The sequence below is a fragment of the Lingula anatina genome, chromosome 4 (assembly GCF_051362555.1).
Source record: "Lingula anatina isolate TDL-2025a chromosome 4, LinAna3.0, whole genome shotgun sequence".
Lineage (NCBI taxonomy): Eukaryota > Metazoa > Brachiopoda > Lingulata > Lingulida > Lingulidae > Lingula > Lingula anatina.
In genome coordinates, this window is record NC_141770.1 from 11,517,831 (window position 1) to 11,532,429 (window position 14,599).

Consider the following 14,599-nt stretch of genomic DNA (forward strand, 5'->3'; position numbering starts at 1 on the left):
CCCCTGGAAAGAAGTTTTTAAATCCCAGGTTCAGATCGAGACTAACCGGAAGCACATGGACGAGAAACGACAACAAGCATGGCAGAATTTGGGCTGATCGGTACTATAGCTGAGGATGACGAGATACAAGTAGAGCCAGAGAGCAGTGACAGTGATGATGAGGTACATTTAGATAGAGATATCATTAACAGTCAGTATTTAATTTATGAGTGCTATATAAAGCTCTGTTGGCCTAAGATCGTTCATGAATATCGAGACTGCGATGATATTGTGAACTAGAATCTAGATGTACACCGTACTTCAGTACACGTGTAATGTAGTCAAATGATGTAGCAGACACATTCAGTATTTAGTTTGTGCAAATCAAATACAGTGGAATTTAAGCGAATGACTCTTGCTTGAATTGCACATACATGTACGTATGTGATTAGAGCTATATACAAATATATAAATATATTAACTTTAATTTTCAGGTTGTGCCAAAAAAGAAAAAGAAGAAAATAGTAGCGAATGGTGATTTTGACAGCAATTTCACTTTTGTTGATCAGGTATGTACATTTTCTTTGAATACCCAATGTACTTCTTAACACAATTAATGCTTAAGAGCATTTTACATCTCATTAATGTGGAGTAAAGACTTTGTTTAAAGATATGGCTGTGTAATTTTACAATATGTTGTCTGTCTACACTAACTAAGAATCCTAACTATGGATGCTTTTAATGATCCAATGTTAACCTTCACTAAGTAGCTTTGTCTATAAATCTGCAATTTGATACAATTGTGTAAAGTTGTACACATGAAAAACCTATTCATTTTCTCTGTATTCACAGGCCTCAGGGGAAGGAGTCTGGAATATGGACATAGCTCTGCAGTTTGCCAAGAAGAAGGTTCATTCTACATCACTGGATGAAAAAATTGCAAAGCTGAGGAGACAACAAAAGAAAGAAAAGGAAGTAAGTTAATTGTCACAAATTATTTATGTCTTTGTCTCTTATATATATATTTTATATATGTATTGTATTGTATTGGGTTAGAAAGAACATAGAACTCCTTTTTGTACACGGTTGGCTTTATTTTCAGTTTATTCAAAATTGCTGATAAGCTGATAGCCGGTCACTAAAATAAAAAATAAAAATACAATTTAATATATTCAAAAGTATAATATAAAACAATGATTCTCATAAATTAAAACAAATACACTTACATAAATTGTGGAGTCTATATCTTATAAAGAGAGTCATGTCCTTCTCCTGCTTTCTCCAGTAAAGTCAGTGGTGTGTGTGTCTCAGTAGGTGTGGTCTTTTGTATTCATGCATCACATGAGTGAGTGACCACATTTCACATTTGCTTGACTGAACAGTTTTTGTCAATATTGTGTGGAATCCCAGAACATATATATATATCCATCTTGAAGTGAGTTTCCGCCTTTTCTATGTGAAAAAGTTCTGAAAGTGGATGGTCAAACTGCTATATGGGGTACATGAAAATAGGCTTTGAGTATTTTGAGGCAAAAAAGCAGAATGTGTCATCTCTGAAATAAATGCATCTGTGTAAAGAGACCAAAATTAGCATTATTAAATTTTTAAATATTTATTTGTTATTTATTAGAAGCAGGACATAAGTGGACAAGCAGAAAAAGACGAAGAGGAAGATGACGACAAAGATGAGGAAGAAGAGCAAGAAACAGAGGAGGAGTCTTCAGAGTCAGAGGAAGAAGTTATAGCAGGTGATCATAGGTTACTGTCCTGAATAATTATGATATTGAGAATATCAAAAATTCTTTTTGTTACTTATCAATTCTTATATAATTTGAAAACTTGCCACTAGAGGGCAATGTTTGCTTTGGGTTGGCTTTGCCATTCTGTTGAATCTCTCAGTGTTGAATATCTCCTTAAGGACAGTTAAGGTACTGGGCAATAAACGTATTGATGACTTACTTATAGTTTTCATTTGTGGTTTCTATAATCCCGCTAAATATACAATTCTCCCTCATTAAGCAGGTCTGCAGGTTTAGGTGCGCATACTTTAATTTCCACAATTCCCCCCGTAGTCCCACCTTTGCTCAGGCGATGTCCTCCACACAATTTGAAAATTATTTTCTTCAGGCAAGTCATTTATCATGTTGCAACCCTCCTCCATTTCCCTTATTTGAATTTGAACATTTTTTAAAAATCTCTTGTTGCATTGGTCATTGAAATTTCAAGTTGTGATAGTCATTCATCTATGAGCGCATTCTCAACGAATTAAGCCAGGCTTTACAAAGCCGGTGACCTAAAAATGGCGGACGTACATGAAAGAAAAACCGCCTAATCTTTTAATAGTCCCTCCGCCTCCCCACACATCGTCCCTTCGGGGTACAGTAATTAAATCGCGTCTCCGTTCGCCATGCAGAAGCTACCTGAGAAATATTAAGTGTGCATGGTCATCAGTTAAACTCGTGGTGAAGAAAGCATGGCGGCTGAAGGCGATCGAAGGAAAAAAGCTCTTCTGTTCTATTATCTTTGAAAACAGAGACGAAAAAGGAATAATTTGGCCCGTAGAGCAGCAATGAATCGACTATCTACGGAGATAATATCACCAGAGATATTCACGGAAATATTAATGTTCGAAGCCGAGATTTAATTACTGTACCCCGCAGGGACGACGTGTGGGGAGGCGTGTGAGAGGCGGAGAGACTATTAAAAGATTAGGCGTTTTTTCTTTCATGTACGTCCGCCATTTTTAGGTCACCGGCTTTGTAAAGCCTGGCTTAATTCGTTGAGAATGCGCTCTATTAGATCTAATTTGTTCAACTTTAATGTGTATTGTTTGAATTCAGGTGTAATTTTAGTAAATTGTTTTTTTCCGATTTGTTGTAGATCAGGTAAAGGTTAAACAAAAGAAGAAAAAGAAGAAGAAAAAGAGCCAGCAAGAAGATGATACTGAGGTGATCATTTTACATGTTATACTTATTGTATATAATTACTGTAAAATTAGTCTTGACGTTTCTAAAAAGGAAAACATGCAAGTAACTCTTAAGATCCACAGGCACAAATAGCCAGTAAGTGAAATAAGTGACAGAAATTTCTTATGCTTTATTTAATTACTTTTTTCAGGGAGAGAAGATAAATTTTTCGGAAAGTATTGACACGTTTGACGAAACACTCACTTTCCAAGATATGAACCTATCACGGCCATTGTTGAAAGTGAGCATAACATGAAGTTACATCATAGAGTTTTAGCTCCTCACTAGCCTATAACATTTTGTCATTAACTCCAAATTATTTATTGTGGTTAAGTAAATAGAGTAATTTTTTTTCTCTTGCACATTAATACTAGGTTTTCTGTAAAATATGATTTTCTTAAAAAAAAAAGTTTGAATTTGTTATGTGAATATACCAGAAGTTTTTTTTTCCTTTTTCATTTATTCCCATTATAGTTGTAAGACTTTACACCAATAGGTTCAAGTGTGCAATTTTCTTTTAGATTTTTATAGTAACTTAGTACAATTGGAAAATGTCTCATTTACCCCTAAATTATTGAATTTTTCTGCTGCCATGCCAAAACATTATATTGATTGAAGCAAAACATGATATTACTTGAAAGTTAATTAAAGTCATCATGTGTAACCTGTTCATTATAAATTTTAATGTACTGGGTGTATGATTTGCATAAGTTAACTGATCCAGAGATAATGAATTGTTAATCCAGGCATTGAGTATGATGAAGTTTGACAAACCCACACCTATCCAGTCAGCCACCATCCCTGTTGCTCTTCTTGGAAAGGACATTTGTGCTTGTGCCGTGACAGGAAGTGGTGAGGTTGCTTGTGGAATAGTTATCTTCATGTCGTATATATCATGGTAGTGCTTTAAAATTAGACAATATGATATGCAATCAAAATATTTTATTTCTCCAAACCACAGCCTTTCGGCAGTGATTCTTAATTATTACTATGGCTATTAGTATCCAGTGTTTTTCCATGGAAAATACTGGGGCTAACGAAACAAATGCAGCCATTGATTGCATCTCTATTCTTACCTTTCAGGTAATAGTTATAAAATTCCCACACCCTCCTATCAACCCACTATAATAAATTGCTCTATCTTTGCCTGATTATGTGATTATCACATTTTGTTTCATTCCCTGGCCAGGTAAAACTGGGGCATTCATGCTACCTGTCCTGGAGCGTCTCCTGTACAAGCCCAAGACGGCGCCAGTCACCAGGGTACTGGTGGTGGTGCCGACAAGAGAACTGGCGGTCCAGGTGCACCAGGTGGGGCGCCAATTGGCACAGTTCACTAACGTGGAAATCTCCCTGTCTGCTGGTAAGGACTTTTATATCATCTCGCTGTATGATTTTTTAGTGTAATCTGAGTTGTATTTGTGTCTGCTGGTAAAGAATTTTATATCATCTCACTGTATGTTTTTTCAATGTAATCTGAGTTGTATTTGCATATCTCTTACTGTTCAGTTTGTAACATTAATGCTGGGTCCTTGACACTAAATTCTGATAAAATTGCAACCAGATCCCTATATATTAGAGCAGTGAAAATAAGTCTGGTTAATAGAATATCAAAAAAGATATTATTTTCAAAAATAAACTGAAGTGAGAATTTAGAAGAATATTGCATCCCCAATATAGACACGGTTGGAAGTATTCAGAAATATTATATTGTGACTTCCATAGGTGGCTTGGATATCAAGGCACAGGAAGCTGCTCTTCGCCTTGGACCTGATGTTGTCATAGCAACCCCAGGGAGACTCATTGATCATCTTCATAATGCACCAAACTTTAACCTTCAAAGCATAGAAATTCTTATCTTAGATGAAGCAGATAGGTAGGTTTGGACAAACTTTATCCCATCTCCAGTTTTGGGGGATTAACAGAAAATCTGTTGGGGTAATTAGCAGTCTGACCACTCTTGAATATAAAACAATTTTCTATTTTTTTTATTTATTCATTTTAATTTTTTATATTTTAGATATCCATACATTTGGATTACAACAACAATTAAAATCATTATTTTCTTGTTGTTTGAAAAAGAATATATTTCAAAACCATCCAATGGCTGTACAAAGAGTTGTATTCATAGATAATGTGGTATAATGCTTCATAACCTCCTCTCAGCAGGTTGTGTTCACATTGTGACCACCAGGTGATGCTGGGGTACTCTGCCACTGAGCATTGGGGCAGGGTGTTGCCTTTAGTTGCAAAACTATAATAAATGCAGTATTAAATGTTTTAATGTACATTAATTAATTTTCAGAATGTTAGACGAGTATTTTGCTGAGCAGATGAAGGAAGTGATACGCTTGTGTTCAAGGACAAGGCAGACCATGTTGTTTTCTGCTACAATGACAGATGAGGTATTATAAGTCCAAGCTTTTTCTAAATTACTAAAAAAATGTAAAAATATTAGTACACCAACTTTCATGTCTCAGTCAAGTAGATTTAATTTTGATCATTCATTGATATTGAGTTTGCCTATTCAAAGAAATTTTTTGGTTGTTTTAGGATATATGAGAGTATTTTATATTGAGGGTGAAAACAAAAGCAGTTCAGCATACCTTCGGTTCCTGGGTCATATATTATTATGAGATATGTCATGAATATGATATTCAATTTTGTTAATTTCATTATTCTTAAATAATGGCAGATTCTTTCCTGTTGCCTATAGGTGAAAGACTTAGCTGCCGTTTCCCTCAACAACCCAGTGAAGGTGTTTGTGAATGACAGCACAGATGTGGCCTACAACCTGAGGCAAGAGTTTGTCAGAATACGCCCAAACAGAGAAGGGGACAGGGAGGCCATTGTAGCAGGTACAGACTCGGACTCTGTCTACTGTCTTTTAGCTCTGTAAATGATTATTGACCTATTTCATAAACAGGGATGAGATTTTTTCAACTATTGGTGGATACCCAGGACTAAGGGTAACTTGGACCTCAGCCATATTTTCAGACTTTATTCAATAAAAGACCGTCGCTTTCCTGACTGTAGTTCCGAAGTTAGTATTAAGCACCTGTTCTGTTTATATTTTCTACTTCTTTTTGTCCCCCCCAGCACTGGTAAAGCGGAATTTCCATGATCATGTGATAGTATTTATTCAGACCAAGAAGCAAGCTCACAGAATGCACATTGTTCTGGGTTTATTAGGCATCAAAGTCGGGGAGTTACATGGAAACTTGTCCCAATTACAGGTGAGCATTTTCGCATGTGTTACACCATCTTTCAGTTAAACAAATATTTCAGTTTTGAACACTCATAATAGTGAAGTTTGCTTGAAAATATTTAAATTCCAGAAAATTATGAATATTATGGTTCTTTGCAAACTTGGAAATTACTTTCTAAAACACATATTTTTCTTTTCAGAAGATGTAATTATGCTTTCATCCTAAGAATTTTGTCTGTATTCTCACAAATAGAGGAGACAGATATTTTAAAATGTGCATGAACTCTTTCACATCTTCCATCAACAATCATCATAGATTGTAATCATTGTGATGCATGATAGTTTTTACAACAATGTCAGGAACTGTAGGCACTAAAAATTAAGTGAAAGGAAATGTTTGATAGTATGTATGGACTGTAAAGTATTGTCACAATATTCAGACAAATTCTTGATGTGTCACGTAGTTTTTATGACAATTTTAAGAGATTGGAGGCACTGAAGAAGTTCAAGTCAGAAGAGATAGATGTCCTGCTGGCCACAGACCTGGCAGCCAGAGGTTTGGACATCCAGGGAATTAAAACTGTGAGTTACCAACATTAAAGGCACAGTCTACAGGGCTTATACACATTTAAGGGTGCATGGTTGCATTTTGCAACCACTTTTTCCCTTCAGGCAACCAAATCTTGATCAGCGGTTGTCTGACAATGCAACTTATTCCATTTTGAACATTTTTCATTTATTGTATGTTTTATAGTGTGTTTTATGGCATTAGCTCCTTTTGGTAACATGTGCAGTAGTTGTGTTGATTATAAGATAACAATCAAATGTTTTAAAATATGTATTACGTTTTCTGTAATCTCTTTTTGCAAAAAAGCAGAGAAACGGGCATTACTTTTTATTGGAATTCTTTTTGAATCTGGAGTATCGATTTGAAATTAGAAGTCTTTCATTATATGCTTGGCAAATTGCCAACCGACCCCATCCCCTCCACCCAAGCAATGTTTTAAAATCTGGTACAGCAACCACACCACTGGGCCTGGTAGTGTTCAGTAGCAACCAAATGAAAAAGTAATGTCAAGCCCTGGTGTATACACACTTGTAAATATTTATTATTTTATTTTATTTTATTTCATTTTATTTTATTTTATTTTTTTTTTTTTAATTATTTTCTGATGGTCATCAAAATAGCTGAATAAGTGGAAATTTTTTATATATGCTGTGTAACTTTGAGCCAAATAAATAAAAAAGTTTATCTTTTTACCCTTTTTTCCTTTGTTAACAGGTGATCAACTTTACTATGCCAAACACGATAAAACACTATATTCACAGAGTTGGGAGGACAGCGCGGGCTGGGAAAAGTGGAAGGTAAATGCCAGAAGATAGCTGCCTTTTTTTAAAAATTGGGCATCTGTTGTGAAAAGTTCCATCATGTAGCAGTGTTATTTTAATAGCAGTGTAGAATTTTGTTTGTCAAAAATAAACTGGTAATTTACCAGACTGCTCTGTCTGCTTACAATCATACCTATCAGGGAATGGGGCTGTGACAGTATTTGATTAAGGATTAGTTGTTTCTCTGGCTATTGACGAAAGAGCTTCTGTACATTCTGCTATTATGCATCTATTGTGGTGTCTGTATATGTGCATTTGTATTTAGGGGAACCTTCCTTCTTTTCATTTGACACAGTAAGGATTTTGTTTTACTTCATTTTTTATTTTCAATTTATTTATTTATTTATTTTAAAATTTTAGGTCAATTACACTTGTTGGAGAACAAGAGCGGAAGTATCTGAAAGAAATTGTAAAAAAAGCTAGAAACCCGGTTAAAAGCAGAGTCATTCCACAAGGTATCCTTAATATGTATAAATGTAATATAAATATTAAAAAAATATATATATAATATAATAAATTTGATACAATTTTTTTACTTCATCAGGCAGTCCTTAATATATATATAGATGTAAGACAGTTTTTTTTTTTTTTTTTTTTTAAGTTAAAATGGAACCGATGACACCCTTTCATGCCGCAGAAAGAAATTGTTGAACACAAAGAATAAAGTATTTTTTTATTTATTTACATTTCTTGAAATTTCAGAGGTGATCACAAAATACAGGACCAAAATAACCAAAATGGAGAAGGACATTGTAGAGGTTATGAGACTGGAGCAAGAGGAGAAAGAGATGAGAATCTCAGAATTACAAGTCAACAAGGCACAAAAAATGATTGAGCATCAGTCAGAAATAATGAGTCGCCCAAAACGAACCTGGTTCCAGACGCATCAGGAAAGAATGCAAGAAAAAAGTAAGACTATGACCAGTTTAAGAAAATGTGTAGATATGAAAGGTCTTGCATTGACTGATTAGTTCAGAGTTGGCTGAAAATATGCATGAATCAGTTTTGTGTTTATGGTACAGATCAGACATTATGAAAATGTTAAATATAAAGAATATTACAAACAGTATTTCAAAGTACAATAGAAGAAGTTATCTCATTTTTGGCTTCTCTTTACAAAGTTTTACAAAGAGTTTGAAGATACCAACCAGAACCCAAAATTAAAATATTTCCTTAAATACTGGTAATAAAATTGATTGGTGAATGTCTTGTGGACACTTTTTTTTTCAGCTGCATTATCTCTTGGGAAGTTTTCCATGTTACCCAGTAATAGTGCCAAAAAGAAAAAAGTTTTTACTGTGAGTATAATACTTAACCATTGGAGTACAGCACAATTCTTTTGTTTCCCAATTTAATTGTTTAATTTGTCTCCTGTTTTAAGTGGAAAAATCTTGGCAAAAATTGAAGCAAATTTTCAATGATCTTCTTATTTGCAGTATTAGGATTTTAAATGTTAGCTCCTACAAAAGTTGGGGTTGTAATTGTTGCATTCTTATATGTTTTTATAGGCAGATGATCGTGCAAATTTTGAAATTGAAAAAGCGTCAGCATACCAAGCCAGGGAAGCAAAAAGGTCCAGGAAACCTAAACGTATTCGTGCAATCCAGGAAGAAGAAGAAGACAGAAGTCAAAGTGAGATTTTCTTAAACAAAGGGAATGAGTGAAGGGGGAATTTCTGACTAAGGCAGGAATTCCTTTATTATGTGTCAGGTTGGAGAGGGAGTACATATACTTTAACCATAGTGTGCCATTAGTGCACCAACAAGCAAATAGACCTTGGAAATTGATTTTTATTTAACTCATTGTCCCCTACCGCCGTCATTTGCCGACAATGTTTTCTTATTTCTATCCCGAGCGTCGTCATTTGACGTCGTAATATTAATAGTACCCATTCCCGACTGCCGTCATATGACGGCATCCAATATGGCGGGCCCCATGCCTAGCGACTTCATATGACGGCATGAGAAAGAAACTTTGATTGGTAAGTTTTAAATAGCTCGTTTTCCGATTGGTTGTTGCTTTTCTTTTGGCCAATAAAATGGAGAGTACTATAGAACAAAATGTAAACATTTTGAGGGTTGCGGGAAGTCTACATATGGAGGAAATGCAGAGTATTTTTGATGAGAGATCTGGGTCTGAATTTTCGGGATTTGTTAGTGACAGTGAGTCTGACAGCAATAATTTGAGCTATATTTCTTTTGAATAACACTTTACAGACAAAGTATGAAAGTGAATTAGGCAGCATTAGTGAAGATTTTAGAAGAATTCAGTGGGAAAACGATCTGTGGGAGGTGTAAAGTAGCTTTTCTGTGGTGAACTGCCTGGATTCACACATGGACTGACGGGTGACAAAGACTAACTAGACTTTAAAAACTGTTCTTTACTGATGAAATACTGAACAATTTGTTGGAAAATATAAATGCATATGCAACATACAATGACTCTAAGTGGAAAGAACAACTTAAAGCATGTCTCGGTGTCAGGGTTCATGTAGTATTTTTAAGTTGATGCTTATCTTATCACAACTGCATAATATAGATAATAAATATACTTTTTTGTGATCTGATGCTCATCTTTTAATTATATTTTGTAGAATTTTGTCTTTTTTTTTTGTACCTGTTGATATAATCAAAAGAAGTATTATGATGTATATATTATATATTTATAAACAGTTGTTGAACTTATATTCATTGTTCAATTTTTATAGACCAAAAATTTGGACTTGATCTTCCCTATTCAATAAAGAACAATATTTTGAATATGTCCAGTTATAAAGAATTTCATATTATACCAATTTCATGCCTTAAAAACCCTGAAAATTTGGAACAAACAAAACAACAGACCTAGAAAAAGGCCATATTGAATTTCCTCAGGGATATAGGAGAGTGCTGACAGTGGCGCCACCACATGGTGGTGGCCAGATTTGGTGTTAATGGCTGTAGGGGATCGTGCAGCAGTCACTGCAGGGGACAATGAGTTAAAAGAAAATGGAACATGTAATGTTTTGGAATAATATGAATGAAGATACCATTTTGGGCTTTAGCCATCTATGTCCAAGTCATTAAAATGGTGAACTTTTTTGTTTATTTGTTTTTTTCCAGAACCCTCAAAGAAAAAGAAGAAACCTGGCAGCAAGTCAAATTTTGAAAAAGAGCTGACTAACACAAGCAGACGTGCTGTGAAGAAATTCAGAGCAGGGTAGATGTGACATAAAATTTGATATTTTAAAACAACTTTCAGAATCAGTTCACCTTTATTGTCTTTTTGAACAATAAAATGTATTTGCCACAACTGATTAAAGCATGCCATGATTACACAAGGTGTGTAATCTGACAACTAGTTATTGAAGATTTTTACACCATGACACCTTCATTAATTTTCTTTTTTAAGATATTGTTATCTACAGTCCATATGTCCTATTTACCAGACTGAGAAGTATTACTCATGAAAACTTTTCAGCATTCATTTATGATTTAGGGTTTATAATTTAATAAGTTTATAACTGGTTTATCCGGGAGTATTGATTTGCTTTTCCATTGACTTTTCTTTAAAAAAAATTAGTTAAAAGTGGTTACTTATTTCTGTTATTGACCAATATATTGCAGACCATCGAGGGAAGAGCGTAAAGAATATGCAAATAAAAAGAAACAACCAGTGAAGAAATTCAAATCTAAGAGCAGGTGAGATAATATTGTGTGAATTTGAATGAGATGAAAATAATAATAATAATAATAATTTATTGTTATATGTATACATATAAAAGTATAAAATGAAAAATTATATGATCTGTTGATAAAATTTAATGAAATATATCAATTTTGTTCATTAAAAATACATGTTGCTGATGGGTTGAAACTATATTTGGTGCATGTGGACTTTGCCTCTAGACCTCTTGGTTTTGTCAAACAAAGTGGATGTGAAGTTCTCATCTATTGTAGTTCCCTGTAGCATGGCGGTTGCCATTTCTCAGGCTCTTTGTTTACCCCATTCAGGCCTGATGATTTTTATATACAGACACTATAAGTGTCTGTATATATTCTGATTGGTCTGTCTGTCTGTCTGTCATGTAATGTTCAACCCATAACTACCAAACCATATCTTTGTTTTACTTTAAATTTACTGAGTGACTTTGTTTGATAAAGAGGCAGGTTGCTTTCGAAAATTGGCATGATCAGCTTACATTTACATGTCAACTTTACCACTTCTCCTCCTAAACTACAAGAGCCCCTGTATCCATCTTTTGTATGTAGGTCACATATAATCTCAACGCTATTCATGTGAATTTTGGGCTTTGTGGGTGCTTGGCACTTGTGGCAATGCACCCTTGTCCAAAATAATTACCATGTTTTTTTGTTTTTTTTAATTTCACACAGTTGCATTTTCAGTGGCTTTTATAAAATGTTATTGAATCACTTGCTAGTTTTTCAGTGTCCATTTTACCTGTAGTACATAATGTAAGAGAGCAGGAGTGATTATGCTGTTTTAAAGCATTATGTAACAGTGCATTAAATTGGCCTAAACATCATTTAGTGCACTTTTTTCTGCATAATGTCTGAACATTTGTCAACTATGCCGCCTAGTTTCCTGTATTGTGTCTGTATATTTGCCAGCTTCGCTGTCTAGTTTTTTCTTGAAGTTTTCCTCCTTTCTATGAATAGGTTCTATTCTCTAAGCTTGTTTATGGTTATTTATCTATCTATCTTTCTAGTCCTTGTCTTTGATTTATTTTGCAGATACAAGAGAAAGTGAGATCTACAAGTGGTACTAAAACTGGTCACCTGCTATAACTTTGACTACAAAAAGAATGGATAGACTTCTTCAAAGAATTTTTTGATAATGGGTCATTTTCATCTGACCCAGCTATGCAGGTGATTTTTTATTTGAAGAACTTTATTTTAAAATAAACACAATCTTAAAGATGTATTTGAAGTCCAAATTTTGCAACAAAACCTGGCCAAGTGCATCCATATATGCATATAGTTTCAAACAGTATAATTTAGAGAAATGCCAAACAGGGCATTGTTTCACATTTCCCTAAAAATAAAATTTGAACAGATGTTTTCTCTTTCTTTCTGTGCTCTGTATACCCCTCGGCAGTCTCATTTTAATAAATATGCAATTGCATCCATAGCTGTATTTATACATGGGAGTGAGAGTGATGATTATGTCATTTATGGAAATTTAACGAGGGTTGCAATTGATTGGAGGGGGGGGGGGCTTAAAACAAAACAAGTTTTATTAAACAAATCATTCAATGCAATCATGAAGCAATATAATCAAGACATGGTCCCTCCCAAAGAGAGGAGACATTTTTCAAAGCAAAAGCTATTCACCAACTAAACGATCATTCATTTACTTGAAAATGCTGTTAGGGTAATGTAGTCAAGGAACTTGCACAGTAGTTAAGCATAGTAAAGTAAACTGACAGAGCTCGTGAAATAATCTGATCTAAAAATTTGATATCTTATTCAGTATAAACAGAATGAAAAATATCATGGTAAAATTGTCTTTTTTAGCTATTATAACCTTTTTATTACTTTTAAATTTGTCTTTGTCGTTGTAGATTTTATATATAATATTGTCAACAATGCTGAAGTGTATGTTTAAGGCACTTTATTTTTAAGGGAGATTTTTTTAAAATAATTTTTTATCTGCCGCAAATGTCAACAGGTCCAAATAAAAAATCTTTTTTTTTTCTTACTGCCTAGCCTAGTGTGCTGTGCTTTGCTAAAACCATGGCAGCTGCAATATCCTGTGGCTGTTAACAAATAAATAAAAACTCCAGGATACACAGTAATTTCACGTAATTTAAATGCATTTGTCAACATACTATATGAAAATAAAAAGTGTGTGCATCAGCAGTGTAATACATAACAATTAACGAGTGAACCTTGCTTCAGAAAGAGAGCGTTTTAGTTGAATGAATTTTTTTAGGTGAGAATAACTACAGAAAGCACTATGCTAAATAGTGAAGCAGAAAAATTTTAGTCTGATCAACTAGCTCTGCTCATTCTACTGCAGCTGCCAAGTAAATTGCTGTTTGCATATTTACAACAAACGGTCCTTTTCAGGACCAACCACATATTCATAGAAAGGCTATGCCAGTGAAGTTCATTATGAATTAATTTTCACACCAAGCTTTTTATTGAGTCATTCAAAAGAAACATTATAGACATTAACTGAAACGTTAGACACAATACTCGCTTCTTGATAAGTTGCAGACCTCTTTATTGAGAATGGGTGTAATACGTGAAATAAAATGTGATAAAACAGTCATCAGTAGCTATAGTTTGTTTTTTCCCCTACACATACAGACTGACATATTAAACAAGGCAGCAAAGCTGTCAAATATACAGACAAAAAACAGAAAATAAATATGTAAAAAATAGGTCATTTTGTCAATTTTGATGCAATAATAAATAATGCTGTCAATCAACACTGAATTTTAATCATGAACAACAGATAACATGGTCAATAACAGAAGTGAACAGGAGAGATATTTTCTGACAGTATTCCAAATTATCTTTGTTGACCCATCCTCCATTTTTGATGGTATTCCAACAGAAAAAATAGATACCTGTCAATGTAAACATTAAAATCTGACCATCTTCCAGAAGGCCCAGAAGACAGCCCCTGCCCCTGCAATAAGATTACAGTTTCAGGACCACAAGAGTTCAAATTTATATAATGAAAATCACAATATGTGAAAAATGATAACAGTGTATAAAATAATATTACACAATGTTTAAAGACATAAAAACCAATACAATTGCTCATGTGGAAATACAGAAAATGCACGGCACTTCTGGTGGAGGGGAGTAAAAAAACCACATCTTGAAGATGCTAGCGTTTGAAAAATAATTTTAAAATTTTTTAAGTAAAACGTAAAAAATTCCAATAAAGCTGCTATTCAAACTTTTAATCTAGCTGTATGAACTTGATATGAATAACCCCACCAAGTTTGAGAAAAATAAGGCACTGTTATTCATCTATAGCATGTTGGCATAACACATTTTTATGTACAGACACAGATGTGTCTGTACATATTGCCATCACC

General features: G+C 34.0%; 1 protein-coding gene across 1 annotated transcript; it reads left to right on the top strand.

The window, feature by feature from the left end:
- The first annotated feature begins 13 nt into the window (after positions 1 to 13).
- Positions 14 to 13,818, top strand: LOC106159674 (putative ATP-dependent RNA helicase DDX27). The gene is made up of 21 exons (XM_013536038.2): positions 14 to 162; positions 474 to 548; positions 832 to 954; positions 1,610 to 1,727; positions 2,860 to 2,927; positions 3,097 to 3,186; positions 3,692 to 3,797; positions 4,135 to 4,308; positions 4,671 to 4,821; positions 5,251 to 5,350; positions 5,662 to 5,803; positions 6,045 to 6,181; positions 6,637 to 6,735; positions 7,436 to 7,518; positions 7,903 to 7,997; positions 8,245 to 8,451; positions 8,773 to 8,840; positions 9,051 to 9,174; positions 10,644 to 10,740; positions 11,148 to 11,222; positions 12,276 to 13,818. The coding sequence occupies exons 1-21, from the start codon at positions 79 to 81 to the stop codon at positions 12,289 to 12,291; spliced, it is 2,232 nt and encodes a 743-aa protein (XP_013391492.2). The 5' UTR covers positions 14 to 78; the 3' UTR covers positions 12,292 to 13,818.
- Positions 13,819 to 14,599: the final 781 nt, after the last annotated feature.

Bases quoted from the DNA above. Each gene is read 5' to 3' on its own strand.
- LOC106159674 (XM_013536038.2), top strand. From the start codon at position 79: ATGGCAGAATTTGGGCTGATCGGTACTATAGCTGAGGATGACGAGATA. The intron at 163-473 runs GTACATTTAGAT...TTTAATTTTCAG, and splicing joins GCAGTGACAGTGATGATGAG to GTTGTGCCAAAAAAGAAAAA. The intron at 10,741-11,147 runs GTAGATGTGACA...AATATATTGCAG, and splicing joins GTGAAGAAATTCAGAGCAGG to ACCATCGAGGGAAGAGCGTA.